The sequence below is a fragment of the Poromitra crassiceps genome (assembly GCF_964638095.1).
Source record: "Poromitra crassiceps genome assembly, chromosome: 6".
NCBI lineage: Eukaryota > Metazoa > Chordata > Actinopteri > Beryciformes > Melamphaidae > Poromitra > Poromitra crassiceps.
In genome coordinates this window covers 39,807,968-39,835,365 of record NC_139627.1, presented here as the reverse complement: position 1 = coordinate 39,835,365, position 27,398 = coordinate 39,807,968, and the positions used below count along the sequence as shown (strand labels likewise).

The window sequence follows — 27,398 nt, the reverse complement described above, 5'->3', positions numbered from 1 at the left end:
GTTGAATGTCCTACTATCCAGCAACACACACACACACTCTTCCACTTGAATGATTGTCGGTCTCCTCCGCTCTCACCCCCTTCCCCCTTTCATTGCGAACTCAATGTTAATGTAACATACAGACATTGTTGTTAAGGATGTTTTCCTTAATTGAAGACACGGTAGATAAGTGTTTATTTTGATAGATGTTTAAGGACGCACGCACAGACACACAGACTATTGTCCTGGCGCTGAACCCAGGGCATGGAGTGGGGAGCGGGTTTGTGGATTGGCAGCGGAGGTTAAAAAGTCCTCCTATACAGTACCTTTCTGTATTACTCATGGTGTTGGTTCTGGTACCCAAGCCAAGCTATGATGTAGATGTTGTGATGAGCCATCCTCAGAGGCAACACTGTTTCCTGTCTCTGTCTCTCTCCGGACATTTATGTTGCTTCTCCTTCCTTTTGCTTGTTCTCTTCCTCCCTGTCTGTGATCTGGGGGGTATTCAGTAGCACCTAAGGGGTCGAATCATGTAGCCTTTTTTCTTCTCCTGCTTGCTGTAATTTTTTGCATTCATGACCGTGTTGCTCGCCCCCCCCCCCCCCCCCCCCCCCCCCAGGCCTGTAAACAAACTTTGACCACTTCACCTTTGCCCCCAACTCCAGTTTAATAAGAACACCACAAAGGTTACAAAGAAGAAGAAAAAAAAGACGAGTGACGACAGTGGACTAAAATACTATTAGCCCACGATCACATCCGCACAGTTGTTCCAGAAGAATATGCTAAACTGGGTTTAAAGAAAAAGAAAAATAAGAAAATGCGACAAAAACATCCTGTATAACAGTACTACTACTTGAATGCCTCCGTTGGTGACTGAAATTTTTGTTTCATTTGATTTTTGTTTCTGTTTTGTGAAGGTATGCTAAATGTCCGCCTCTCTGTAAATATTCCCTCTGCGTGCTCTGAGGAATAGTTCCCTGGTACTGTAATTTGCATTAAATAAAGAGTAGGATAGCCTGGAAATAATCGCACGTTGTCTTGGTTTACTTTGTACCATCCTGTTCTCTTGGTGAGTCGGCAGTGTTTCTATTAGCACGGCAAATGTGCGGTGGAGATCCAATATATGAGCATGAAGTCACGTGATCTAGTGCAGTGGTTCTCAAATGGGGGTCTTGTAAGGGGTCCTTGGCTGAAAAACATTTGAGAACCTCTGATCTATTGTGTCAATATGACCACAGTGTGGCAGCGTCCCACTCCCAGCTTCAAACAGCCAACTGGACAGTTCACTATGAGACGTTTAAACACATTTACATGATCGTATCGGAGTGCAAAATTAACTAAATTATTCACGGCCTCATAACTTTCCCATGTAATATATATTCTGTATCATACGTACACTTAATACTCATTAGTATATACATTCATACATCAATACTCATTCAAACAATATAATTACAGTTATAGAGCAAAACAGACGACGAGAGCAATTCTAATTCACCTGTAACCACTAACATGTTGGTGAAACTGATGCTGCCTTATTTATAGTTTCTTTGATTTGCTGTTACTGTACCAGAGAACAGATGATCAATTCTAGTTTATTTCAAAGAAGGACCTGGCTCACATACAGTAGTAGGTGAACAAGCATGTTCACACAAAATACCATCTTTTACACAGATTTTTAACTCCGTGCAAGCTTGTGATTATTCCCTGACAGAATTGCAATTTGCCATTCTTAGTGTTTTGACACATCCACTTGTAGAACATAATGCACAAGAGAAATACTTGGTTTTAAACCATTTTAAAATACATTAATCAGGATATATTGCATCCTATAGGACGAATCAGCGTGACATCACAACAACAAATCCCCCAGAAATGCGGAAGGCCGCAGCAGTTAACTAGTATGAGTTGTGCCAAACAAACGTTAATATCTAAAAAACTATACATCACATCGCTTATATTTTGACATTCTGGGTGAGAGCAGAAGTAGCTCAAGAGTCTGATGTATAATATATGCATGTCGTGCTAAAGTTGTGTGAACTGTCGAAGTTTTAAAAATGTAATCCACACCGCCGTGGCCACACCGAGTGAGCACTCAAGGCTGGCTCCATAGGGTCTCATTGCCGTTTTACCCCAGAGACGCGGTTTGTTTACCAAAATGTTGCTCGGCTGATCCCTCGTATAACCACAAAATTATATTTTGCTACATTTTTCCGATGTGAAACCAGCTTAGGTTCTCAATCGCCACATACAGTCATGGAGGCGGTTGGAGAGCGATTTAGCTGCCTGGCATCTGTAGCTACAGGCGTCTGCCTGTATCAGAGAAGCTGTCAGGGGTCCTTACTGACCACCTCCAGTATGAGAGGAGAGAGGTCTTCAGGCTGGATATTCTGGATCTGCAGAACCTGTTTGCTGTACTCCTCGGTCATTGTTCTCATCTCCGTAAGACAGGCCATCACTTTGGCGTACAGCAGGCTAGAGGCACAGGGGAAACAAAATCAGTTCAATCCCAGTGGGGTGGGAAATGTCTCAAACTGGGAACGGGACATCCGTGTTGCTGCTTATTTGACTCACTGTCTCTCCGGTCCCGCTCTCTTGCAGTCTATGCAGCTTTTCAGAAGGAGCGCCAGGTTCTCATGCAGCTCCTCAATCACACTGTGATTCTGCACGCCCGGACGATCTGATGAATTGCAACAAAACACTCCGTAGCATTGTTTCATTTATCCAGTCATGAAAGCAAACATGCACAATGATATTTACATTGACTTGCTCTCATCCAGAGCAACTTAAAACGAGTGAGCAGGCCCCAGGGGTTCAGTGTTTTGCTCAAGAACCTGCAAGGACACATTACTTTTTGTGGAATTGAGCCTGAGAAGAACCTCTTAATAGTTGTCTCATTTGGAATCAAATTGATTTGAAATGATCTTGTTTGGCCTGTATATGAATGTACACTGTTTCACTATAAGTATTTCCAGGGTTAGAGAATGATCTCCATTTGCAAGGGATTTGGATGAACTGACGAAGAACTGCCATTACCTGGAGAGAAGAGAGAGATGGCTTGCATGAGAATGTACTCTTCCTCCTGCAGGCCCAGCTTCCGTAGTGTGTGGTGAAATCTCATCAGAGGATCCAGCAGGAGCTGTTGTTGGAAGCCAGCTGAGATGCAGGAAGACAGATGCAACTTTGTTTGGAGTATAGCAGCTAAAATAGTGCATTTTTAGCTGTGACCAGTCATGGTCCCAGCTCTATACTGTAAGTCACTCTGTTGGTCCACCAAAACATGTTGGTTCACAAAGTCAATGTCAATGGAGTGGATGATGTCACACACATTCTGGTCATAGCTATTGCGAATTTGCGCTTGTTGAACTGTCTGGTTTGATCTTATCAGACTTTTTTTTCAAATTCCAGTTTTGTCAGACAGTCCTGGCAGTGACTGTCTGACAAAAACAAAGTGCAGTATTAAAGCACACAGTTCAATGACAACGCAAAAGGAATTCCATCAAGAGCAGATAACACCAGTTCAACAACATTCACGGCATGTTCCTCCAGCCGACACGCTACACCTCTGACAATGTGAGTTTTCAGCAGTTCTCTTTTGGGAATTTTAAATGCAGATGTTCTGTGTGAACTTTGTGCAGATAGTGATAGCTGTAAACCTGCTCACAACTCTTCCTGGAGAATGACTTCCTGGAGAATGTGGAGAATGGTAACATTACCGTCTGATCCTTCTTCATCTCACTCTAAAGGTTGCAGGAATATTTCAAAGAGAAGGTAACATTGTAGACAAACAAGTGCGTGGTAGATGTCTATAGGTGTGTCTTAGTGGGGCAGCTTGTGGGGCACCAGTTTGTAGTGCGAGCCACAGGACGGGCAGCGCCGGGCCTCCTCCCCCTGCTGAAGCCACCACCACACCACAGCTGTGTTGTCTTCCTCACAGACACATCCCACCATCCTCCTGCTTGTGATGGAGGGCACGATATTGGAACCAGCATATTCCCATGGCTTCATCATACTGTAGGGATCTGTTCCGTCCTTCGTGGCATTCATGATGGCCTTCTCCAATCCAGTAGCTTGCTCCTCATCAGTGGGAATCCCTCCAGCCGCCATGCTGCAGGTCAGAGCAGGGCCATGCTGCGGGTCAGAGCAGGGCCATGCTGCGGGTCAGAGCAGGGCCATGCTGCGGGTCAGAGCAGGGCCATGCTGCGGGTCAGAGCAGGGCCATGCTGCAGGTCAGAGCAGGGCCATGCTGCAGGTCAGAGCAGGGCCATGCTGCAGGTCAGAGCAGGGCCATGCTGCGGGTCAGAGCAGGGCCATGCTGCGGGTCAGAGCAGGGCCATGCTGCAGGTCAGAGCAGGGCCATGCTGCGGGTCAGAGCAGGGCCATGCTGCGGGTCAGAGCAGGGCCCTGCTGCAGGTCAGAGCAGGGCCCATGCTGCAGGTCAGAGCAGGGCCATGCTGCAGGTCAGAGCAGGGCCCATGCTGCAGGTCAGAGCAGGGCCATGCTGCAGGTCAGAGCAGGGCCCATGCTGCAGGTCAGAGCAGGGCCATGCTGCAGGTCAGAGCAGGGCCCGGGGCAGCCCGGCATGTTGTAGCGGCTCTAAATACTGAATGGATCAGTAACCTTGCAGCCATTTCTCCTTCTCTACGGGTTTTGCTGTCACTATCAACTTATCTGCTAATGATGTCAGACATTGTGACATCATCAGTGATGTCATAACCCCTCCCGGCTGGGGCTATATAAGTGGTGAGAGGTCACCCCTCTTTGTGAGGCGTTAATGGAACATTTTGGATGCCAACCGTTGTTAAACCAAACAGCAGAAGAAGACCCCTCTTCGCCTTGTGTTTTGACTGACACCCTTCCTCACCATCAGAAAATGTCCTACTGGATCTGCTGCAACTCCTGCTTCCTGTCTCCCAGTGCCGAACGAAAACTAGGTGTCACCACCTGTGGCCATGTCATCTGTAGTGTCTGCAATCAGAAACGCAAGAAAGGGGAGTGTTTAATATGTCATGCCAAATGCCAACTCTCTGACGAAAGTACTTCTGAGGTGAAGGCCTTGTTCTCTGACATCGACATTGTGGCAACCAAACACTTGAAAGAAATCAGCAAAGTTGTACGGTTCCAGGCAAGCCATCAGAAGAGACTGTTGTCTCACTACCAGCAAAGGAATGAGAAACTAGAAAAGGTCTTAGTCAAGATGAAACAAGAAAAGAGAGGGAGACGACAGGAGGAGACCCGCAGAGAGTCCCGCTCATCACACTGTAGGTTCCCGGAGGGAAGGGAGCCACCTGTGAGATTCCAAGATGAACTTGTTGAGGTCAGAAAGGAGAATGAGAGGCTGTGGCAGTCACAGCAAGACCTGCGTGCAGAGCTCCGGGAGGTCAGAGCAAATATCAAGCGGCTCTTGCAGACCGGAAGCATCTTAGGGATGAAACGATAAACCGTGATCAAGTTCCTGACAATAACTGTCCCGTTTCAAATTGTCATGATTAAAACTGTGTTACCGTGATTACAGCGCTTTGAAAAACACAGTCAACACTGACCCTGTTACACCCAACGTCTATTGATGGGGCGACCTGACGGGTCCCTACCCCAAGACAGATCTCATCAGTCGTCATGGTTGGAGGCCTGCTCAGGTCCTGGATGACCATTTCTGGTCCAGTTTCATCAGGAACTTATCTGCCCGGCGTGGCAGTCCACTCCAGTCGACATCACTGAGGGCTCTGTTGATGATGTTGGTCGATCCGCAGCTGCCACGAGCCCTTTGGCTCATTGGGCATATCCTCAAAGTACACGGTAGTGCTGACCGTCATGTCCTAGCTGATGTGAGCATCTGGGACCGCATCTACACCAGACCGGCAGCACGGCTGCTCGATGATGTCTTCTTCTTCTTCTAATGGCTTTCCGGCAGACTGGATGCCTTGCGGCACATTGCTGCCTCTCACAGAATATTACACAAATTGCAGACTCGGGGTTCCGCCCCCTCTTCAAAGTTCCTCCCTCTGGTCGTCTCGCTCTCCTATTCGACCTCCGTGTTCCCGGCCCACGTGCCAGCACGCCCACCTCCCTCGCTGCTCGGACTCCGGCGGATCCTCTCTCTAAGTGCCCTCCCCCTCCACGGGGAGGCGGTCGATGATGTCACAGACATTGTGACATCATCGGTGATGTCACCAGCCTACAGTGACCTGAAGGCTTCTTCATCTTGTGTTTTGACCCACACCCGGGGCGAATGCCAGCTAGATAACAAGAATCAACCTATTCAGTCCAATGCTAAACTAAAATAAGGAGAGTAGCTACAGAGAAGGCCTTTATCCTTCCTCACCATCAGAAAATATCCTACTGCAACTCCTGCTTCATTTCTCCCAGTGCTGAGTGAAAACTAGCTGTCCTCACCTGTGGCCATGCCATCTAGTGTCTATCTAGTGACTATCAGAAAGGCAAGCAAGGGGAGTGTTTAATATGGAATGAATGCCAAATGCCATCTCTCCTCCTGAGGTGAAGCCCTTGTTCTCCGGCCATTGCTGTCATTATGTCCCTTTTCGTAGACTTGTTGTTTGGTGTTGTTTGTACGGTGTTATTTGCTATACGGTTATATGTTGTTGTGAAGAGCGGGTCAACATGCAAGCCAGGAGCCAGAGGTCCGGTCACCGTGCTGGTGGTTGCAGGTTCAGGTGGGCACACCACAGAGATCCTCCGGCTGCTGGAGAGCCTGTCTGCTTCCTACAGACCTCGTCACTACGTCATGGCGGACACCGACAGGATGAGCCAGCAGAAGATCTGCACCTTTGAAAGCTCAAGAGAGCACACAGACTCTGACTCACAGTTCAGCATCCAGCGGATCCCGCGGAGTCGTGAGGTGCACCAGTCTTGGAGCTCGTCGGTGGTCAGCACTCTGAACGCCCTCCGGTACTCCGTTCCCCTGGTCTTCAGGGTCAAACCTGACATGGTGCTGTGTAACGGCCCAGGGACCTGTGTTCCCCCCTGCGTGGCAAGCCTCCTGCTCGGCATTCTGGGAATGAAGAAAGTCCTGCTGGTTTACGTAGAGAGTATAAGCCGAGTAGAGACGCTGTCGTTTTCCGGAAAGATCCTCTACTCACTCTCTGACTACTTCTTTGTGCAGTGGTCCACACTGAGGGACAAATACCCCAAAGCCATTTTCCTCGGAAGAATCGTCTGACACCATTTTTAATTCTATTAGAAATGGGCAAAAGTACATAGAAATAAGGGAACACGTGTTTTGATGGTTGTTCTAATGAGAATGACTGCTCTATTTTTTCATTGTTGAGCGATCTGTCTATTTTCCATCGACATATATAAGAATTATATCGATTCTGGGGTCCAATGCGTCCTGGAAAACCTGGAAAACAGTTGACCAATTTTTATGCCGTGCTTCAGTGGTTAGCACTGTCACCTCACAGCAAGAAGGTTGTGGGTTCGAATCTCCACTCCTTTCTGTGTGGAGTTTGCATGTTCTCCCGGTGTTTGCATGGGTTTCCTCCCACCCTCCAAAGATATCCTGTGTTTGTAATGATATGCTGTTGTTCATAATGTAATCTAGTAAAACGTGTAGGATGTACGGTATATGATGAATGTAACCTATGTTGTGTGTGTAGATATATGAGCCTCTTAAGATGAGAGGGGGGGGTGGTCAGTGACGTATAACGTATAGGATAGATAATCCGCCCTGACATTGCAATATATTTTGTTTCTGCAAAATAAAGTGTGATATGAAAAAATACAGGAATTTTCACCAAATGATTTGAATACAGTAACTATCAAGCCTGGTCCCTTTTAAGAAGGTGTCCTAGTGGGTAACCTACACGGGTGTTATAGTAGGATTGTTCATACCCTACTCTTAACAAACCTTTCAATCGGACTCAATGATCAGACAGACCTCTGATTAGTCATGGAAAATGAGAACTGTGCGAGACGTGAGACGAGACGAGTTAATTTGCTTTACTTGACATTGCATGTCCTGCGACGTGACTATTGAGCATAGAGACACTGAATGAAATAGGCAACGCCCATTACGGGGGAAAGCTCTCCATTCACTTCCAAACACCAGCGTCATTTTCCTTGAATTAAACATAGCTAAAAGCTGTTGTGTGGTGGGCTGTGCAGACAACAAATGTAAAAAAAAAATCCAATTATAGTTTTTTTGTACGCCCAAGCAAAACAAGGAAGCCATTGAGAATTGGCGAGAAGAAAAATGTGGATCTAGCTGTCAAGGGAGTGTTCATCTTCTGTATATATGATCTTTTGTGTGCAACATGTGACAGGAGAATGCCAGGATTGGGGGGGAGTTTTTGTTTCCCCCCGTTTTGGGCGTGCATGGATTCTGAATGACACTCCGCAGTGTCTCTATGCTCACATTGCGATGATGTTGAAACAATATATTGTGCAGCCCTATGAAGTACTATTTTACTTTGGCCTCCATGTACCTACATTCACGCATCTTGCAGTGATGGTCTGCCGCTTTTTTCCTTATAGATGTCATATTCTACGCCCTTATCTTACATATTTTTACATCAAAACATGAGACACAAATGCCCCTCAGTGCACAGATTTTCAGAGTACACTGTCAGATTTACCTCTGTAAACCTACAACAAATAATGCTTTGGTGGCTTGTTCATGGAAGTATCCTCACCCCTCACAGCGTCATCTATGCAGTAGGTGAGATGTCCACACTCCCAGATGCTTGTTCTAGTGTTGAACACCATGTTGAAGCGGATCTGAACCATTTCAAATGTGGCTCCCTTCAACAGAGCGACCTGGTCCTCCATGCTCAAAGCCCTGTCAGAGACAGTTGCAGTGACTATTTCCAGCCAATTAGGCATTAGTCAGAAAGAAAAAGAGACACACTCACGTACTATGTAAAGACAGGTACAGGCACACGCACGCACCTGAAGGACAGAAGCCTTTTGGAGAAGCTGATGATGTTCTGGATCATGTACGTGGTGAGGTCAGTCACGTGAGGAAGAGCCGTGAAGATGGCGATTTTTCTGCTCTCACTGCCATCTTTGTTCTCTATTTCTAAGGAACCACAGGGAAGAGAGGCAGAGGAGAGGGGGGAGCAGGAGCGCGAGGACGCACTGGAGTCTGAGGCAGAATGGCTTCCAACAGCGGAGGTGTTTGGAAGACAGCTGGACTCGCTATCAGACTGGCTGTATTCACTCACAGGAATAATGTTTCTGTCAATGGGCTGAAAGGGACAGTTCACCCAAAAATGAAATTCTGTCATCTACTCACCCTCATCATGCCAGGTGAAGTTTGTCCATATATCACACAGGTACTTGTCAGCACAACTGGAGAGAAAGCTAGTGACCATTGACTTCAGTAACAGTTAACAGTTAGTAGACGGACAAACCCGTCTTTTTTTATTGTCACACAAACACACCCAACACATGCATGCGGCCACAAACACACACTCATGCGGTGTGGTGGCCGGTGAAATTTGTCCTCTGCATTTAACCCATCCAGGCTTGTCCTTTCCTCCGGGGGGCAGGCCAGGAGCATTGGTCGCTTTTTCTTTCCAGCGCCCGGGGACCAACTTCGGATGTTGTCGTCACTGGTCAGATGACGATGCCGATCTTCTGCATGTTTTTAGTGGGGGGGTTATGTACAGAGGAACCCCCTGGGGAGCACGGGGAGAACATGCAAACTCCACACAGAAAGGCCCTTTCAACGAGATAACCCACCTGGGCAGTAGGCACTGAAGATATGGGGGGGGAACACAACCCCAGCGCCCACAGCGTCCCAGGCGAGAATCGAACTCAGGACCATCTAGCTGTGAGGCGACAGGCAGCGCTACCAACTGCGCCACCATCGTACCGTTAGTACGGTTACCATCAGTACTTACTAAGTAAGACAGTACTGAAGTACGTACAGTACTAAGTAAGACAGTACTGAAGTACGTACTACTAAGTAAGACAGTACTGAAGTACGTACTACTAAGTAAGTCAGTACTGAAGTACGTACTACTAAGTAAGTCAGTACTGAAGTACGTACAGTATTAAGTAAGACAGTACTGAAGTACGTACTACTAAGTATGTCAGTACTGAAGTACGTACAGTACTAAGTAAGACAGTACTGATTCTGAAGTACATACTAAGTAAGACAGTACTGAAGTACGTACTAAGTAAGACAGTACTGAAGTACGTACCAAGTAAGACAGTACTGAAGTACGTACTAAGTAAGACAGCACTTCACAACTGAAGTCAATGGTAATTAGCTTTCTCTCCATTTGTGCTGGGAACCTGTGTGTTATATGGACAAAATGAATTTGTGTTTCAACCAGTGATGGGAGAGTAGTTAACTAACTACATGTAGTTCAGTTACTCGTTTAACTATAATTTGCAGTATTTGGGTGGTAGTTTAACTACATTGAAATCTCAGTAGCTTTGTCCGTAGTGAACTACTTTGGTCATGTAGTTTAGGTAGTTAATTAATTACAAACTACATATTCATAGTATTCTCATGATGTTTTTCCGCCATACAACATGCCACAGTGCCACAGCTCCACGGTTGTCATTTAATGACAATCGCCTGCTATTTGATTAAAATCTGTGGTTTGTGACCAAGATGTCTGATCGAATAATGTGAATTTCCCTCGAAATTTAGCATTTTCCTGATTCCACCTAAACAATTATCTACTTACTATCCTCTCTCCTCTCCATTGTGATGTAGCTGGTAGCTTAGTAAACGACAGTTTTAAAGTAGTGTCCCTTTCAACTGGCATGAGAGTGAGTAGATGATGACAGAATGTTTGGGCGAACTGTTCCTTTAAGAAGACAAAATCTCAGACGTGTTACAGTAAGCAGTAAAAATGTTACTCCCTGCATTCATTCACACACACATGCTGCCTACCCTGAAGCCAGTGGAGAGGGAGAACCTGGGACACACATGCTGCCTACCCTGAAGCCAGTGGAGAGGGAGAACCTGGGACACACATGCTGCTTACCCTGAAGCCAGTGGAGAGGGAGAACCTGAGACACACATGCTACCTACCCTGAAGCCAGTGGAGAGGGAGAACCTGAGACACACATGCTACCTACCCTGAAGCCAGTGGAGAGGGAGAACCTGAGACACACATGCTGCCTACCCTGAAGCCAGTGGAGAGGGAGAACCTGAGACACACATGCTGCCTACCCTGAAGCCAGTGGAGAGGGAGAACCTGAGACACACATGCTGCCTACCCTGAAGCCAGTGGAGAGGGAGAACCTGAGACACACATGCTGCCTACCGTGAAGCCAGTGGAGAGGGAGAACCTGAGACACACATGCTGCTTACCCTGAAGCCAGTGGAGAGGGAGAACCTGAGACACACATGCTGCCTACCGTGAAGCCAGTGGAGAGGGAGAACCTGAGACACACATGCTGCCTACCCTGAAGCCAGTGGAGAGGGAGAACCTGGGACACACATGCTGCTTACCCTGAAGCCAGTGGAGAGGGAGAACCTGGGACACACATGCTACCTACCCTGAAGCCAGTGGAGAGGGAGAACCTGGGACACACATGCTACCTACCCTGAAGCCAGTGGAGAGGGAGAACCTGGGACACACATGCTACCTACCCTGAAGCCAGTGGAGAGGGAGAACCTGGGACACACATGCTGCCTACCCTGAACCCAGTGGAGAGGGAGAACCTGGGACACACATGCTGCTTACCCTGAAGCCAGTGGAGAGGGAGAACCTGTGACACACATGCTGCCTACCCTGAAGCCAGTGGAGAGGGAGAACGTGGGACACACATGCTGCCTACCCTGAAGCCAGTGGAGAGGGAGAACCTGGGACACACATGCTGCCTACCCTGAAGCCAGTGGAGAGGGAGAACGTGGGACACACATGCTGCCTACCCTGAAGCCAGTGGAGAGGCAGAACGTGGGACACACATGCTGCCTACCCTGAAGCCAGTGGAGAGGGAGAACGTGGTGTCAAATGTCTTGCGGTGGGCAGACAGCAGCTCCTGAATGCTTTCCTCTTGTTGAGGGGAAAGTTGTACTGATGAATCAGCCACCTTCCTCTGCCTGATGTGGATCCTCCTCATCTCCACCGCCTCATCAGACATGATCACTAAGGGGGGAAATAATGGCTGTATGTCACCGATGATTTACAATCGACAATGGCCGACTGTTCCTGAAGTGCTGTTTTATGGATGAAAAATACATGAGGAGCCAACCTCTAATGCTGGATTATGTTGAAATCCTCTAATTCTCAAACTTAAAGTCTAAAATGTATTTTTTATTTTATGTTGAATATGAAGCTTACTTTCTTTGCACATGCCTATGTCCTGGCACCGGCGGAGTCGGCAGGCTTGGCACCGCCGGTTGTTCTTGGTTATGTTGCAGTTATTCAGGAAAGTACAGCGCCGTTGCGTTGACCTCTTTGTGGCACGTCTGAATTTATTTAAGAAGTCCACTTAGTAACAGCTAACAAACATGTGTCTGATCATGATGTTGGAAATTAAAAGCATGACAAAAAAATCTATAAAGTCAAAATACCTGGAATTCATACGTGTCATTTCGGTAAATTGACCAACTCAACCTCTCTGTGGCCTTATGAACCAACACTTTTTTCGTAAGACTTTTTCTTTTTGCTGTGTTTATTGGGTAGCATTTTTGATTCACACTCCAGATATTACACTTTTTTTTTTCTCCAAAACATAAGATAAGAAAGATCTATGCTCCTCGCCAAGTTACTCTCATCATCCAAACACCCCCCACTTCAGTCTCTCAGGTCTATCGCAATAAGTCATATCTGAATAAATTATTACGACACAATGAACAAGGTGGCACAGTCTCTGGAAATCAAGGACAGAGTGTCGGTGCCTTGGTGACAAATGACTGCATGAGAATGTCAGTGGGAAATCACCGCAAGAGGAAGAGGACATAGGTAGCCTCACCTGAAGAAGCCCTTGCAGCCTTCGCATGTCAGGGCATTGAAGTGGTAGCCATTGGCCTGATCTCCACACACCGCACAGATCCTGGGCTCCTCACCTTCCTCTTGCTGTGCCAGGGTTTCACTGAGGGTCTGCTCTCTGGTGGCCTCCTGACTCATTCTCACCTGAAGGATTAGATGACACTGGTGTCACTATAGCCTGATGCTTAATTACTGCTACAAATTAGTGCTGGTCTACATGAATGGCCGAGCATCATGTGTTTCAATCTTTTCTGTCATGCGTGTTATCATCACACACTTGCTTTTCTATACTTGCTCTCATGGCATTGGACAGAATCAGCCAATCACAGTTGTGGCACCCCCCACAACACTGTAGGGAGAAGGCGTTGCTATGGCAGTCACTGGTGCCAAGTCAAAGGAGAGTGATCTTGTGATACACACACAGTCATGTGGATCCATTCCTATCATAGAAACACATAGTGGAACAGGGAAGTTACTGTGGTATCAATCCTCCCTCATTCATGTTTATTGATTATGATTCGGCTCTCTCAAAAGAATTGAACAGGATTAGGGTCTATCAGCAGGTGACTGAAGAATCCCATTACCAATATTGGTGGTAGACTAAATGTCTATAAGGGTGTTATGAGTGGCATTTTAATATCAATCATTACCACATTCACTTGGAGATATTCGTATTTGCCTTAAACACGAGAGCCTCACAGAGAAGATGGGCAGCCTTTATACTGCATTTGCCAATTGCCACGGTGTGCCACCGGCTCGGATTTAGCAGGAAGTGGCAGATGATTTAGCAGGAAGTGACAGATAGTGGAGGAAGGAGTGAATGGCTGTTGGGAAAATAATGTCTTCATTTTGAGAAACACCAGCACTAACAAATTAATACCACTGGTGTCATAGAGGCTATCGCTACCAACCATGATCTCATGTGTTTAAGACAATCAATTTGAAAAATGATATATTGACGTTTAAAAATGCTGCAGGAGCTGAGTTTTAGAAAAGAAAGAAAGAAAGACTGAATTCAAGTGATACCTCCTTGTCTTGCAATAAGTCTTAAAGCTGTCTGTTCTAATTGCATTAGTTTTCTATATAGGCCATCACACCTCCACTGCTCCATTCAGTGATTCGTTCATTCAGTGGTCACAGCTTTGTGGCCATGCAATGACACCATTCTATACTCCATTTATGAATGAATATACTACCAAGTGATCCAGGGTGTCAGTGAAATGAAGTGCTCGAATAGAATACATGGTTCACCCTGTTGAATGGGAATTACAGCTGATGTAAGAATTGCCATCCATTGAAAGGACTGAATGAGTCTGCAAAGGGCAGGGCAGACTATTATTATGCAGCGTTACAAAGAACAATGAGCGAGGATTATGTTATGAATGCAACAAGACCAGTTGGACCAGTGGAGACCATTATACAGTATGATCCAACTACACTATATTTAATTGGTCAGCAGGCCATAACCTACTTCAACTTCTCCATCTCTGAGTAAACAGCTGACACGTGTCATTCCATGCTTAAAATGCAGGCCAACCTGATTTGCATCGAGCAATCAATCTAACCCCAAACTCAGACACAAGATATGCCCACTCTCTCTCTCTGTCTCTCTCTCACACACACACACACACACACACACACTAACTGACGTAATCAGTAACGTTAAACTGATTACTTCAGTTACAGTTACATCTTACATGACTTATGCTTATAAAATCTAATATGACTCACCTCTGATCAGCATCAGCCTGCAGTTTTGCACCACACTGGCGCCCAGAGCCACCCTACTTTCCCTACCTTAACTATTAGTCAAATATTTAACAAAATACTTAAAAAAAAAAAAAAGGATCAACTCACAAGCATCGCAGAGTTGTCAGTGAGTCAACGCGCTGAAGCCCGTAAATGAGTCCAACCTCCTGACTTCCTGGTTCAGCACAGGACAGGACGCTGCTACAGTTAGCATGTAGCTGCTGCAGCCTGTTGACAAGCCACTGCAGCATGTCTGTCTACTTCACCTCGCTTTTATTTCTCATTCTCAAGCTTTCCACAGATTCCATGACCTTCCAGAACATTTCTCCCTTTCATGATTTTTCACAACTTCTCTAGTCTGGAAAATATTATTTAAAATTCCAAGACTTTTCTGGTTTTCCACAAAAACAACTAAAATAAAAAAAAAAGTGTGACAAATCCTTTAATATGAATAAACAACTATTTTAAATATGAAACTGCATCTCAGTGAACTTTGAAACACTTCTTTAGGCCAATGGTTCTCAAAGTGGGCTCCCAGGGGTCCTTCCTAGGGCGTCACCAGCAAAATATAATTTATTTTTGTAGAATTCCAACCATAAATAACACAATGACCGATTGTATCACTATTGTGGTCATGGGTTTCATACACTCTGTAAAAATAAAAATAAAAGTCAGACCTTCAGGTCCATCGCTCATTCAATCATTCTCCCTCCTCACCCATGCACATTTTGTTCTGTTTGTTTAAAGTAGTTTGTGTTGTTATTTTCCATTAATTTTAGAATTATTGTTTTAACTTTTACTTTGTGTATGACTCCCCTCATATAGGCCTATTACAACCCAGCTCAAGGAAGTAACAAATGAGGGGAGTCATACAGCAAAGTAAAAGTTAAAACAGTAATTTATCAACTAAAACTAAGGGAAATAAATAACTAGACAACAAAAACTACATTAAGGAAATTAATATGATACGGTAATACTTTATTGTTCGACAAGTCTGAACAGAACAAAAGGTGCATCGGTGAGGAGGGACCGAGGGAGAGAGACTGAATGGTCTGAAGGTCTTCTGAAGCCCAATGAGGTGCACCCAATCAGCCTAGTGACCTCAACACCAGGCTCCTGCAGCCTCGGTAAACCCAGCCTCCACATGACCTCCATGTACTATGAGTCATGAAACCTACTTTACAGGCATAGTCTGTGATGTCACATTGAAGGCTGGGTTCACCCAGGCTACTGCAAGACAGGGCCAGGAGAGTGGGATGGTCATCACAAAAGCTAAAATCTTATTAGATGGGGGACCCTGGGACAAAATCTTATCAAATGGGGGTCCGTGGTCTAATTTGTGTCAGTTTAGGGGTCCTTGATGTGAGAAAGTTAGAGAACCACTGCTTTAGGCTTCTCTTTGCGTTGAGTCTTGGTGGTCCTCTGTGGCGCGGTCTCTTCTCTGCTCCTGCTCCGCGGGGCCGAGTATCTCTTCTAGGACTCGGCTGGAGGCTCGGTACGAGGGAGAGGTCAGCTGCAGGGCACCCGGAGGGGATCGGGAACTCTTTGCTGCCCCTTGGATGATATGCCGGGCCGCCTGCAAGTGCCTCCGCTGGCTCTGGTGCACTGTGAGAGAGGCAGTGGAGGAGGAGAAATCATACTGAAAGCCAAGAGCCAAGCATGGATACAGTGATTCATCCATGATTGGTTTCATACAAAATGGTAACATTAAAAAAAAAATCTCAAATTCTCTAATAAATACAGTGGAAACAGAAAGCTCTCCCAAACCTCTTTGCCTGACACTGATCTTCTTCACCTCCGGGATGAGGAAACTGTACACCAACTCAGACACAATCTCTTCTGATTGAAGATTGTTCCGACTACACACACACACACACACACACACACACACACACACACACACACACGTACGCACGCACGGACACATGCACATTGCACACATACAAATTATTTATGTTTTAATTTCTGAATACACGGTAAAGCATGTTACAGATTTATGGACAGATAGATAAACCATGGATGGGATATGGAGAAGGAATGTATAGCTGAGGTGTCCATTACCTTTCCTCCATGTCATATGCGATGTTGTTGACCTCGCTCGCTATCCTGCGGACCTCCTCCCTCGCCTGCTGGTCAGCTGTCTGTTCCACAGTACCCAGGATGATGTCCTCCAAATACAAATCCACAGTGTCCTGGTGCACCTGCACCACCTACGGCAAAGTGTTAAGGACACACACACACACACATACACACACACACACACACACACACACACACACACACACACACACACACACACACACACACACACACACACGTGTGCACATTATTCTTATATCCACCTCATTTAATTTATTTATTCAGATTTTTTCCCCCCAGTTTCTCCCCAATTGTACTTGGCCATTTCCCACTGCTGTCCCGGTCGTTGCTCCACCCCCTCTGCCGATCTGCGGAGAGCCGTAGACTGCACGTTTCCTCCGATACATGTGCATTCGCCAGCCGCTTCTTTTAATCTGAGTGTGAGGAGTTTCACCGGCAGGATGTAGCGCGTGTGAGGATCGCGCTATTCGCCCCAGTTCCCCTCCCCCCCGAACAGGCACCCCGACCGACCAGAGGGGGAGCTAGTGCAGCGACCAAGACTGATACCCCACCGGCTTCCCACCCGCAGACAGACACGGCCAATTGTGTCTGTAGGAAGTACCACTACCGGGAATTGAACATTTGAACATGCACCCACTTGTCTGAAGATGTCGTCTTGCTCTCTGCGTCTGCGCTGCTCCACCTGCCTCCTCCCGCTCTCCTCAGCCTCTCGCAGGCGGCGCTCTCTCTCAGCCAGCAGCGTGAAGGCGTGGATCCTGCGCTCGTCCTGCAGGCGAACCAGCTCCTTGGACAGAGTGTCCAACAGCTCCACCAGCTCTGCACCTACCAGGGCGGCCTGATAGGCCTCCTCCTGAGAGGTCTGGGAGGGGAGGAGAGAACGCATGAGGAGATTGTTTAGCGTTAAACGGGTTGTGTGTGTGTGTGTGTGTGTGTGTGTGGGTGTGTGTGTGTGTGTTGTTTCACCTTGTGTCTGTGCACCTCTCTCTGGGTTTTCAGGGTCTGTGTGAGCTGTGCATCGTCTCTCAGTAGCTCCTCCTCCTCCCTCTGCAGGGCGTGGGTCGTCCTCAGCTCCTGGATGAGTCCCAGACGCTGTTCCTTACCCTTAAACATCTGTCACACACATACACACACACACCACACACACACATACACACACACACACACATACACACATACACACACACACACACACACTCACACACACAGATGGACACACACACACACACACACACACATACACACACACACACACACACACACACACACACACACACACACACACACACACACACACACACACACACACACACACACACTCACACACACAGATGGACACACACACACACACACATACAGACACAGATGGACAGAGATGTTATGCTTCCATCCTTAAACACAGGCAGCAGATTCTGTAGGTGCTTGGGCCATAAAAACAAACACAGACACACATGCACGCAGGTACACACATAAACACGCTGACCTGGTACTGAATGCTTCTCCCCCTCAGCAGTTTCTGCAAGTGGATGACTGCCAGCTCTCTCTCCTCATCTCCCTAATGAGGGGCGTGCAAATGACGTTATACAAACAGCATCTCTTACACATGTTGATGAACAAGGCAGTATATGAAGTGCCAGGCAGATTCACTGACCTCTGGTGGCTCATCCACCCTGGGGGTGAATGGCCGAGGAACAGGCTTCTCCTTCTTGACAAGGAAACGCAAGGGCTTCTTCTGCACCACTCGCTCCTTCTCTTCCTTCAAGGCCTATGAGACATGTACAGTGTACTGTATGTATGTCCAGTGTTATCTATCACTGAGGTGGTATACCTACTGTAGCAGGTGAATATATGTTTCTATCTGTTTTACCTGGTACGCCTCCATCAGTTCCATCTCTCTGCGCTCAGAGGGCTTGACCACGCCCTTGCTGACTTTGGGTTTGGGTGCTTTCACACAGGGCTCAAAGGCTGAGGCAGGGAGTCGTGCCTCCAGCTCCAGCAATCCTATGACACACAAGGAGTCGACACTGAGCACATGACAGGCCACCGCAGTGATGCTGTTTCATTTGTGCAAAAGCGTTGAGAGTCAAACCTTCGTATGTGTCCAGGTAGCGGCTTTTGACCACGTAGTTGAGGGTGTTCCGGTCGGGGAAAACACCCCTGCGGGTCACTGGGGCGTATGTTTGAGAAGAGTAGTCTGTATAGTCTTTGACAATGTCACGTCGCTCCAGCTTCCCCTCCACATTTTTGCTCTTGGCTGTCAGCTTCCTCAGTGCTGGAGAGAGAGAGAGAACAACCATGGGAAATAAGAGATATAGGGAGAGGAAGAGAAATCAAGCCATAAATAGTACATTTCTCGACCAAATCAGCAGAATGTCATGGTAGTGCAGCTCTTGCAGACATGGTGAAGGTCTCACAGATGATATAGTCATTGTGTATCTTGTGTAGCTTGGCATCCTTGTCTCTTTGGTGCTTAGAATAGTTCTGGTCCAGTCTCTCCTTTGTGGTCTGATTCTGCGCCTCGTCTCTCTGCCTCAGCAGGTCTCTCAGGACAGCAAGACGGGCCTCCTGCAACCTGCCCACCAATCACAGTGACAGGGAGCATGGGGGGGGGGCAGAGGGAACATCAAGGGGGAGGATGGGGTAATTAAGATTAATTTATCGGCTAATTCACACAAGAAAGAGAAGTTTGCATTATATTCACATGCAGTGCAGTCTATTGGCTCTGGACCAGTTTGGGGATTTACTGCCTTGTTCTGGGGCGCTTTGACGGTGTTGGCAGACACCAAAGATGTAATTCTAGCTTCCCATGAGATTACATCTTCCTTTTAGTGCCAACAACATTTCAGATATTAATTAGCCTCTTTGCCCCAAGGCTTGTCAGTTTTAACATTGTAAAACAAAACATACTCTTCATGTCCCGTCCCGTCTCGTACCGTACTGTGTTAGAAAACACTCAATTTCACTCTCTTCTTTCCATGTCCTATTAGGGCTTGAAAAGGTTCATATAAAATAGTGGCTGAGAAGATGCCACTCACTTCTGGATTTCCCCTTCTCTGAAGGCCCACTCTTTGGTCTCCATCTCCTCCATCATACGTCTTCTCTTGTCCAGCTGGCTCAGGTCATCCAGAGGAGGCAGGGTGGCCTCCCAAGCCCGCTTGGCACGAGCCCGCTCGATCATCTCTACTTCTGCCAGGCCTGCAGGCAGACCACGACCTGGGGTTACATGTCAGGGGCAGAGGAGAGAGGAGAGATACGGTTTAGGCTCATTTAATATGTAGACAACATACAGTTAGGATAATTAGTTGAGGGCAGGAACAGTGAGAGGTCTATCATGGTTTTCTCATGGGAAGAGCAAAACTATATTAAAGTCTATAACTGGTATAAAAAGCTGAACTGTTGATCTTATACCCCAAGTCAAAGTCGCCAGTGTCAGGAGCTCAGAGGGAGCCGTCCCGGGTGGCACCACATAGCCAGGGCTATACGGGTCTGTCTGTGCTTCACTGTCCCTGTAGTCTGTCTGGACCCCCACAGTGCGCTGGAAAGAGATGAACTGTTGCCCAGCACTCTGTCCAGATACAGCGTGTGCTCTGAGAGGAGAAGAAGAGCTGGTTTCCTCTCTACCAGCATAAAGGCACACACAGAAACAGCAGGAAGTAACACAGGGCACCTGTTGGACTTACTGTGGCAAAGCAAAAATCACATCTGGAGGAACTTGCTGCGCAAAGGGAATCATAGGGCTGAAAGAAAGACCAGGTCAGAGACTATGTCAATATGGCAGGAGGGCAGTTACTGTATCATGTCTTATCTTATTGTAATTGTCATAAAATATCGCCACTCATCGAAATAACTCTCGGCAGATCATATGACAATGAGTCAATGAGTCAAAAGTCATTGCTGCATCATGCAGTTTATATGAGTGTTATTATTAGGGGCACGGCGGAGGCCTAATCGAACCGTTTAAAGTACTTCCAGCGATCAGCTCCGGTCACATGGCACTCCTCTGTTCTGTGCCATGACTGGATGCCTGGAATAACTCTGCCAAACAAGGACAATAACCAAAAATGTATAAACACATAAAGGGCCAGAGATTTGTGTGTGTGTGTGTGTGTGTGTGTGTGTGTGTGTGTGTGTGTGTTACCCAGCCAGCTGCTGCAGTGCCTCTTTGCGTTGTTGCATGTGGCCTCGCCAGCGGCGATCAATAAAGGCAGGCACCGGGTCTGTGGTGTCCAGTTGAATGGTGTACCGTGGGTGGTGGGGCAGGTTACTGAACATGGACCCAAACTCCGGCACTTTCCTCTGAATAAGCCATAAGAGACCATCAGTGAGTGCACATCAAAAGGCCAATCCAGTACTCTGTTTTCATAGGTTGTTAACTGGAACCACTGAGAAAGAATTGGCCATGGCTCAGGGTCACATGTCAGTTATAGATCACTACTGAGAAGAAATTGAGACAGATCTATTAATAGTGGTAAATAAAAAGGCAGGTAAATCAAACAACAACCCAGCAATATAACCAAAATCACAAGGAGCCCTAAACTGACACAAATTAGATCACGGATCTCCATTTGATGAGGTTTTGTCCCAGGGTCGGCCATCTGATTAGATTTGTACTTTTCAATGTTTTACGGAAAGTGTATGTTATGAAACCCATGACCAAAATTCTCTCATTGTGTTACTTGTGGATTGAATTATAGTGAACATAAATTATTTCTCTTTTTGCTGGGGACCCCTTAGAACCCCCTCAAGGACCCCTGGGGGTCCCCGGACTGGACCCCACTTTAAGAACCACTGTCTTACAGACACACAGTTCAGACAACTTATGAATCATAGTTGTATCAACTGTGTTATGAAGCAGGGTACACTTTAAGAAGATGATGTAGGCTATGTCAGCCTGGTTGCAGAGGGCTATATTGGTCACACGGCAGGCAGTGACGCTAACAGCTAGCATGATGAGGCTGGGGCAAACGAGTGTCATGATGCCCCCGGTCATGACATTATGACCATGATGACATCCTGAGTCTAGTAGCTGACAATGACAAGAACCGAAGATTTACTGTTGGATGAATGCAGACAGACCTACCACTCTGTCCACAGACGCATAAGCCCTGAGGTTGGACCTGGCATGGTCCACTTCTCCTGACACCGTGAACTCAGGATCTGCGAGGTACCACGTTAAAACAATTCAATCAAATAGCCTATACAGTATATGTGACGACGAATATGTTTGAGCTAGCAAGATTTCAATTGTAACACTGTTAGCTTTCGTCAACATACTCACCATACAAGTAGTCGTAGACTCGGTTCGGTCTACAACTTTTACTGACATCATTTTTCTTATGAACTGTGCGACTGGTAGTCAGGCTCATTTTGTAGTCGCACTACGCACGGTGTGTCTAGCAGCAGATAACTTTAGCGTTTCAACTTAGCATTCACCACTGCTACCTTGCAGCGTAACCATGGAGACGGTAAACTGACGGTCATGAGTGGGCATTCCCCATGGGGGGGAGGTGGTCGTCACAGCATGTTTGACCGACATATATTTACTGTAGGTGACATTTATTATTTGTGTATCTAGAATTTATGTATCTAGATCTAGATTCTAGACCAATACTACAATAGTCTCGCTTGCCAGACTCCCAGCAAAGGGGCTAATACTACAATGGTAGAGACCTAACAGTACTAGTCTCGGCTCCCAGACGTTTGGTGCGCCACCAAACAGGAGCGAAACGGATGAAGACTGAGGGCTGAGTCTATAACAGTACAGGCAAAAAGTGCATTATGTATTATTTTCGCCAGGGGGCAGAAATTCCCATGTCAGGTTTTTTCACCACCAGCCATCCTCATCTGATAACATGTGTAATCCACAATTTATTTATTTATTTATTCATTCATTCATTCATTCATTCATTCATTCATTCATTCATTCATTCATTTATTTATTTATTTATTTAAAACTAAATCGTTTTATGGAGATCAGTGTAGTCATCTCTTGTAGGTTACTTACTAAGGGACCAAACCCTGGCATAAAAGCATTTAACACAAGGTGCAGGTGAAAAGCATTGAGAACACTTCTTCACTGATAGCAAATGCATCAGAAGACATAATACACAGCTCACATTTTTCTTTACTTTTCAGATATATTTGTATGCATGTGTGTGGATGTTTGGAAAATGAAGAAACCGTGGTGTGGTCCCAATATTGCAGCTGTCACATCAAGCTGTTTTGGACAAGACTAGATGTGACATCAACAGGAAGCTCATGGCAGCTAGGCCTAGGGTTATCAAGGGGAAACAGAAGTGCACGCTGCGCACGCATGCACACACGCACGCACGAACATACACACACACACACACACACACACACACACACACACACACACACACACACACACACACACACACACACACACGTACGTACACACACCAAAGTGTCAATGTGTACCTTTGACAAAGAGGCTGAAATAAGATGAATCTTGTCAATTGATTATGAATAGTTTTCTCTCACATGAGAATCCTCAAGTCCATAAGCTGTTTTATCCACTATTGTTTTTGTATTTCTTTGGTCAGAGGAACACCACCAGCCAGAGCAACATAACTTCACAGCAATGTGCAAAAGCTAGTTCCTTTGTGTTGCGCGTGCCAGCTCACACTCAGCTGACCTGTTCATGTTAGATAAACACAGTCTAATAATAGACCACAGAAAAAGGAGAAGACAAAAAAAAAAGTTGCATTATTTGTAGCAGTAGGCTCTATGGACAAATGGTTGGCATACAGAGTGATATCTTAGTGCAGATACTTCCCCAAAGTTCTTCACAGTTCTTCCTTCATACATTTTTGACACAATTGACTGTTGGAGATTAGCCTATGAGATGCATAGGCTAATGTTGATTTTCAAGTTTTTATTTTATTTAGTTTCACTTACATTTTGTAAGTAGATTTCAGTGACAAGATTTTAAATAGATTTCAGAGATCGGCTTGGAAAGATACCACCCTGCAACCTCCTGTTACTATCCTCGTCCTATCCTCCCACTATAGAAAAAGGAAGCGGGGTTTTTGCAGTTAATCTGCAATATGATCTTATATGGGACAGCTAATATCAAGAAGCCTTACTGCGCAACCTACTCATGCACCGCAAACTTAGTCACAGCTTGCAGATGAAAACCACACAAGCTAGATGCCTACACAATGTGTTAGCATCTCATATTGTCCTCAGAGCCGCAGTCAGACAAGGAGCGATCCAGTGATAAGGTCTTCTCCCACGTCAACACTTCACAAAGAGCCGATGCAGCATCTCTGCATTGTGTGACCGTTACACAGGGAGTTTGTTTTTCATCTGCATCTGCAAATGTGAGACCACAGCCAACTCGCGGTCTCGCACCAAATTTCACCGAGTCAGCAGGAAAAGTTATTAGCTGATTATGCAGAGTCACATGGAGTGCAGTGGTCATGTTAACGAAATAGTTTCTGTCTTTGATCTTTTACCGATTTTTGTTTTTAACAATGAGAGAAAAATCTGAAGGCTGTCGGTCATTTTAACACAGGTAATAATAGATTATGACTTTATGAATTTTGATAGCCCTGTCTGTCAAAATGACACAACGAGAATGTCCGACGCAACCTCTGATGGAGTGAGGGCAGCCAGGCATGAAGTCAATGCAAGTTGTGAGCAGGGGCAGGGCAGCGCGGGGCAAAACAGAGCGAGGCGTGAACAAAACAAAGTGTTTCTGGTGTGAATGGCAAGGCTCCTGCTGGAAGAAGCCTATGGTGTGGACCCGGTGTAAGAGATTGTGTGTCATGGTGGTTGGTTGGCATCAGTGCCTGATGCCACGACATACCTGGCCACCAGAGGGCACCAGACTGTTTCCTTGTGTGCTCCTTCCCTCCACACCTGCCTTCAATGTGTCCTTACCCCGGCCTGCTCCTTGTGTTCCTCACAGCTGTCCCTCATGTGTTTGATTAGTTACCTATGTATTTATCCTTGTGTCGCCCCAGTCAGTTTGTCCAGTCATTGTGTCATGTTACTCAGTTTGTCCAGTCATTGTGTCATGTTACTGTCCTTGTCCTGAAGCCTAGCGCTTTCTTGTACTTTGCTTTATTCTGAGAACTTCTAGTAAAGGCCTTTTTGTTCATTCTAAATCCTGCCTGCTGCCTCGTGTGTCCAGCATGTAGATCCTCCTGGCTTATTCGTAGCATTCACATGACGTCACAAGCATTTTCCTACCAATATGGCGCTACAATACACACAGCTCATTGGCTGGTTGTGTCACTTGATTGTAATCACCTGTTAATTGATTACAAGCACCTGCTATTTTCCTACCAAGATGGCCGTGTGGTGATGTAACGGAATACTATCAATACCTGCACTGTAACAGATAGGCGCCATGCTGTCAAATGATTTGCCGTTTTGGTTGTTTATGCCGCTCTGAGACGCTGATCATGTGACAACCAAGAAAGGAAACGGGTGTCTGAGTGATCATACGTCATCCTGTGTGGGAGGAAAAGGCAGCAGAGGGGTGGAAAGCAGTTTGGGGAGAGAGGAAGAGAAAGAAGAGGGACAGGGGAGGGCAGGGGAGGGCAGGGGAGGGGAGGGGAGGACAGGGGAGGGATATGTTAGTCAGTTGTCATTTATATTACTGTAACATGATGGGTTTTGAGGATTTTCTCCTTGAACACACAGGGATGAGAAGCTGCTTTATCGAGAGATTGAAGGCACATAGAGACATTACAGTTAGTTGACTTACTTGAACGGAATGACAGTGCAGGGAGTTGATGACACTGTCCACTGTATTCAGGCCTGAGGATTTGGAGCTGCATGCTCTTAGTTGTATTTGGCTTAGATTTGAAATGATGTCTTTCTGACGAGGAGAGCGGCTCTGTGAGTGGCAGCGTTTCAGAAGAACCACAGGACAACAAGATGATGTGGGTTTTTGGAGTGCTTATTCTCCTCATGGTCTCTGAAGCGTCTTGGAGCCTGGATTCAGGTTTGAACCTTTTTGTGTGTTTCTGTATACTTAATACAGTATCTAGTAACAAACCTCCACAACAAATGACCTAGATTAATTTGTCTTTATTTATTTTATTTAAATACATTTGTATGTATAGCTTTACTCTTGTGTTTTTTTTTATATTTGATTTTGCTTCTTTTTGGCTATGTCCATTTGGGTTGTGTTTTGGTGTAGGAGTCGCCTGTGGACAGGTGTAGCGTTCCACTATATACACTGTGTATCTAGTTACTGTGCATACATGTATGTTACATCTCCAATGCTATGTGATGTCCATATCAAATCAACTTAACCTAACCTAACCTTTATTGATAGTGAGAAAATTATGATGAAGATGATGATGATGATCATGATTATATATTTTTAACAAAATGCATGCGTCTAGTCATCTGGAAATTACAAACTCATTGAGTAACTTAAATTTTTTCAAGTGTTCGTGCTGACCCAAAGAAGCCACGCAGCTGTGTGTGTGTGTGTGTGTGTGTGTGTGTGTGTGTGTGTGTGTGTGTGTGTGTGTGTGTGTGTGTGTGTGTGTGTGTGTGTGTGTGTGTGTGTGTGTGTGTGTGTGTGTGTGTGTAAAAGAGACATCCATTTAAAGAATGGATTTGTACATATAGTTAGTCATGCAGGTAATTACAGTTTGACTTGTGATGTGTTTGTGGTAATAGGACATTTTGGCAGTATAGTGTACAGTACATCAAAGCAGCACACATCATATTTCCATTAGGCCCTAATGATTCTTGTGGTCAGATAGCGTGGGGAGAGTCAGTGGAAAGGATTCTGTTATGACACATGTGGAGGTGGGGTAATGCAGAAGCTGGCATATGAAGAGGTTGACATGTCTTCAGTATGAACAAACGGGTTACCCCTTTGTTTCTGGAGTGGAAATAGTGATTTCAGATAAGGATGACATGAGACAGATTTTCTCCATTGTGGTTGTTGTAAGGAGGAGACGTTTCTGTGAGTCGTGTGTGTGTGTGTGTGTGTGTGTGTGTGTGTGTGTGTGTGTGTGTGTGTGTGTGTGTGTGTGTGTGTGTGTGTGTGTGTGTGTGTGTGTGTGTGTGTGTCTCTGTGTGTGTTTGTGTGCGTGGTTGCCCTGTGGTTTTACTAAGCAGGCTTAGTTGCTTACACCTGTATACAATCTCAGACCCCCCCAAACACATGCAGATAAACATCAGCTATACCATACCCTTCCATGACATCACTCTCTTGACAATGAGAGCTATTTTCTGAGTGGAAATGCTGGCACTGAAAAACTGAGTATTTACAGTTTAGGAAAGGGGTGATTTTCCCCAAAAGAATTGTAACAGTAATTCATGTATTTTACTGTCAGTGATGTCTTCACTACAGCTTTCAAATACTACAATTTCTCTCACAATTGTCTGTGATTTCACCTTACTGCTATTTAATATCAAGTTATAGACCTGTTATGCTGATTCTGGTCCTGATTGTAACTAACAGATAGACTGCTTTCAATGTCGCACAATCTTGATTGTTGCTCTGCTTACTGAACACAATGAACATAATGACTAATTACTGTGGATGCTTACTGACTGAATAATGAAATGATGATTTTACTAACTTTCTCCTAACATGCACCTCTATCTCTCCCAGGAAATAATAACTCTTCAATTCAGGATACTGGTAAAATTATT

At 45.9% G+C, this 27,398-nt stretch overlaps 4 protein-coding genes and 1 pseudogene across 7 annotated transcripts in view; 2 read left to right on the top strand and 3 right to left on the bottom strand.

The window, feature by feature from the left end:
- Positions 1-601: 601 nt before the first annotated feature.
- Positions 602-14,797, bottom strand: nr1i2 (nuclear receptor subfamily 1, group I, member 2). Its single transcript, XM_083638232.1, has 9 exons — positions 14,754-14,797; positions 12,880-13,040; positions 12,246-12,373; positions 11,881-12,050; positions 8,884-9,209; positions 8,628-8,773; positions 3,016-3,135; positions 2,554-2,659; positions 602-2,454 (listed from the first exon to the last, which is right to left on the bottom strand). The coding sequence occupies exons 1-9, from the start codon at positions 14,757-14,759 to the stop codon at positions 2,310-2,312; spliced, it is 1,308 nt and encodes a 435-aa protein (XP_083494358.1). The 5' UTR covers positions 14,760-14,797; the 3' UTR covers positions 602-2,309.
- LOC310778736 (cytochrome c oxidase subunit 5B, mitochondrial pseudogene) lies at positions 3,799-4,610 on the bottom strand (annotated as a pseudogene). The gene is made up of 2 exons: positions 4,524-4,610; positions 3,799-4,110 (listed from the first exon to the last, which is right to left on the bottom strand). The product of its transcript is annotated as a cytochrome c oxidase subunit 5B, mitochondrial pseudogene (transcript).
- Positions 6,509-7,156, top strand: LOC310778735 (UDP-N-acetylglucosamine transferase subunit ALG14-like; the record flags this gene model as incomplete). Its single annotated transcript, XM_083639198.1, has 1 exon — positions 6,509-7,156. The coding sequence occupies one exon, from the start codon at positions 6,509-6,511 to the stop codon at positions 7,154-7,156; it is 648 nt and encodes a 215-aa protein (XP_083495324.1).
- Positions 14,798-16,032: 1,235 nt separating the features above from the next.
- Positions 16,033-22,233, bottom strand: cfap91 (cilia and flagella associated protein 91; the record flags this gene model as incomplete). Its single annotated transcript, XM_083638231.1, has 17 exons — positions 16,033-16,250; positions 16,413-16,504; positions 16,707-16,855; positions 17,383-17,604; positions 17,709-17,855; positions 18,226-18,297; positions 18,394-18,507; positions 18,610-18,743; positions 18,832-19,014; positions 19,157-19,314; positions 19,778-19,955; positions 20,151-20,329; positions 20,423-20,479; positions 20,697-20,777; positions 20,881-21,038; positions 21,823-21,899; positions 22,185-22,233. 17 exons carry the CDS (start codon positions 22,231-22,233, stop codon positions 16,033-16,035), a joined length of 2,268 nt encoding a protein of 755 aa, XP_083494357.1.
- A 3,160-nt stretch (positions 22,234-25,393) lies between these two features.
- Positions 25,394-27,398, top strand: part of LOC310778349 (cell surface glycoprotein CD200 receptor 1) — a 4,623-nt gene continuing 2,618 nt past the window's right edge. For 2 of the 3 annotated variants that reach the window (XM_083638747.1, XM_083638746.1), the window contains exon 1: positions 25,394-25,722. Coding sequence is in view for 2 of the 3 variants with exons in the window: in XM_083638746.1 (XP_083494872.1) it covers positions 25,656-25,722 (67 nt within the window). In the remaining variant the exon portion in view is untranslated. Of the gene's footprint in view, positions 25,723-27,357; positions 27,388-27,398 lie in introns of all 3 variants that reach the window. The other variant, XM_083638745.1, reaches the window with a different exon arrangement.

Coding starts and splice junctions, on each gene's coding strand:
- nr1i2 (XM_083638232.1), bottom strand. Junction 12,051..12,245: donor CATAGGCATGTGCAAAGAAA/GTAAGCTTCATA, acceptor TTCCCCCCTTAG/TGATCATGTCTGATGAGGCG. Junction 8,774..8,883: donor AAAAGGCTTCTGTCCTTCAG/GTGCGTGCGTGT, acceptor TGTCTCTGACAG/GGCTTTGAGCATGGAGGACC.